The 1,673-nt window shown below is 37.4% G+C and overlaps 1 protein-coding gene across 1 annotated transcript; it reads left to right on the top strand.

Moving 5' to 3' along the window:
- The first annotated feature begins 493 nt into the window (after positions 1-493).
- Positions 494-1,036, top strand: LOC145773799 (uncharacterized). The gene has a single exon (XM_082584928.1). It carries the CDS (start codon positions 494-496, stop codon positions 1,034-1,036), a length of 543 nt encoding a protein of 180 aa, XP_082441054.1.
- The last annotated feature ends 637 nt before the right edge of the window (positions 1,037-1,673 follow it).

The following is a 1,673-nucleotide window of genomic DNA, read 5'->3' as shown; positions in this document are numbered from 1 at the left end:
TGAAAGTGTACTATTATAGCCTACCCTTTTGCCAGCTAGCAGTCTATTTACACCTAATAATGTCTGATTTTGAAACTCTGTCCGAAGCAAAAAAAAATTAGGTGATGTTGTTTACACTGAAGCAGCTGGCTTTCCAGCAGGAACCCTTCCTGTAGAAAAGGCAGTCCTTGAAAATATGTTGTACTTGTTACAGCCTAAGAGAGCAGGTACAAATGAGAAAAGTAAATTGGATGCTGCTGGTATGATAGCAATGATGTTGCAAGAACATTGGTTGTTCTGCAAATTGTATACAGTTTCCACTGTTGCAATTAAAAATCGTGTTGTTACGATTTATGATGAATTTATGTATCTTTTGAGAATAAGAAAATCTCGTCAAAACAATCGGCATCAGAAACGAGTGAATGACTTCAATGACAGGTCCAGTGGTGTTTTTGATAAATTTTGTGAAAATAACGTACAAAGAAAAAAACTTGAAGCTCTCCATGGAGTAACGATGACCAGTATGGAATGGGACTTTCTGAAAGATCAACGCTCAGAACGAAAAATGTATTGTGAAGATTACATTGACAAACAGTGGTGTAAAACAATGGAAAGGCAAAAGCAAGATCTTCATGCTCTTGAACGATTGAGGTGCTCCGAAAAAAGAATCACGGAAGAATATAATGAAAGTTTAACTGAATTAAATGAGATGCTTTCAGACTCTGAACAATCTAGTGCTGTTGAGGTCACTTCAGACGACACTCCAACTGATGATGAAGAGCCTAAGCCAAAGAGGAGGAAAGTAGCTATTAATCATGTGGTTGATGACACTATGGCAAAGCAATACCAGCATGTTCGACTTATTTTGCGAAAAATTTGCAGTGAATTTTATGAAACCTTGGACAAACTAAAAAGTGTTTATCATATGTCTCAGCTCCAAGCAGAGGCAGCTATCGTGGAAACAGCAAACCAGATGTTTGGAAGAACTTGGAAGTTTCATGGTAGTGACCCGGATGAACTCGATTTGGACACTTTGCCGGACAGACATATATTATAAGGAAAACCGGCAAAAGCATCGAAACAATGGCTCTTGATTCCATTGTTCAAGAAATTATGTTTTCTGAGAATAATGCAGCCATTACATATGCTAATGACGGATCAAAAAAACAAGGAGCTGGTTCTTTCATTGTACAGGGAATAATAATAAATGGAAAATATAGAGCACTGCCTACCTTGTCCATTGTTTCAGAAAGCAGAGCTAATTTGGCAGACTTGAAAATGAATACACTACGGATCCTCTCTGTGGCTAGTGATGTGGAGGCTAAACATATATATGAAAAGATTGACTTTGTGTTGACTGATCAAACTTCACATAATTTTCAAGTGGACCACACAGTGGCTGAAAAGTTTCAAACAAAAAAACTACCAGATCATGTCTTCTGCAATGTTCATCCAAGCTTGATGTTCAATCGTGAAATAAGTAAGCACTGGGCAAGTTTGGAAAACGCAATTGGAAGAAACAAAATTTATGCAAACTTTCTTGTTAATGCAACCTCATCAGCAAGAAGTGTCACTGAACAAGCTCTTAATTGCATAACAAGGCTAATTAATCATGATTTTGATCACAAACCATGGAATAAAGCCAGAGACTTTGACCTTCACATTGCCCCAAGAAAAAATCTATGAGTAAGCCT

The sequence above is a fragment of the Aplidium turbinatum genome, chromosome 7, assembly GCF_918807975.1.
Source record: "Aplidium turbinatum chromosome 7, kaAplTurb1.1, whole genome shotgun sequence".
Classification (NCBI taxonomy): Eukaryota; Metazoa; Chordata; class Ascidiacea; order Aplousobranchia; family Polyclinidae; genus Aplidium; species Aplidium turbinatum.
Note: the sequence above shows the minus strand (reverse complement) of the source record. Positions and strands in the feature narration are given on the sequence as shown.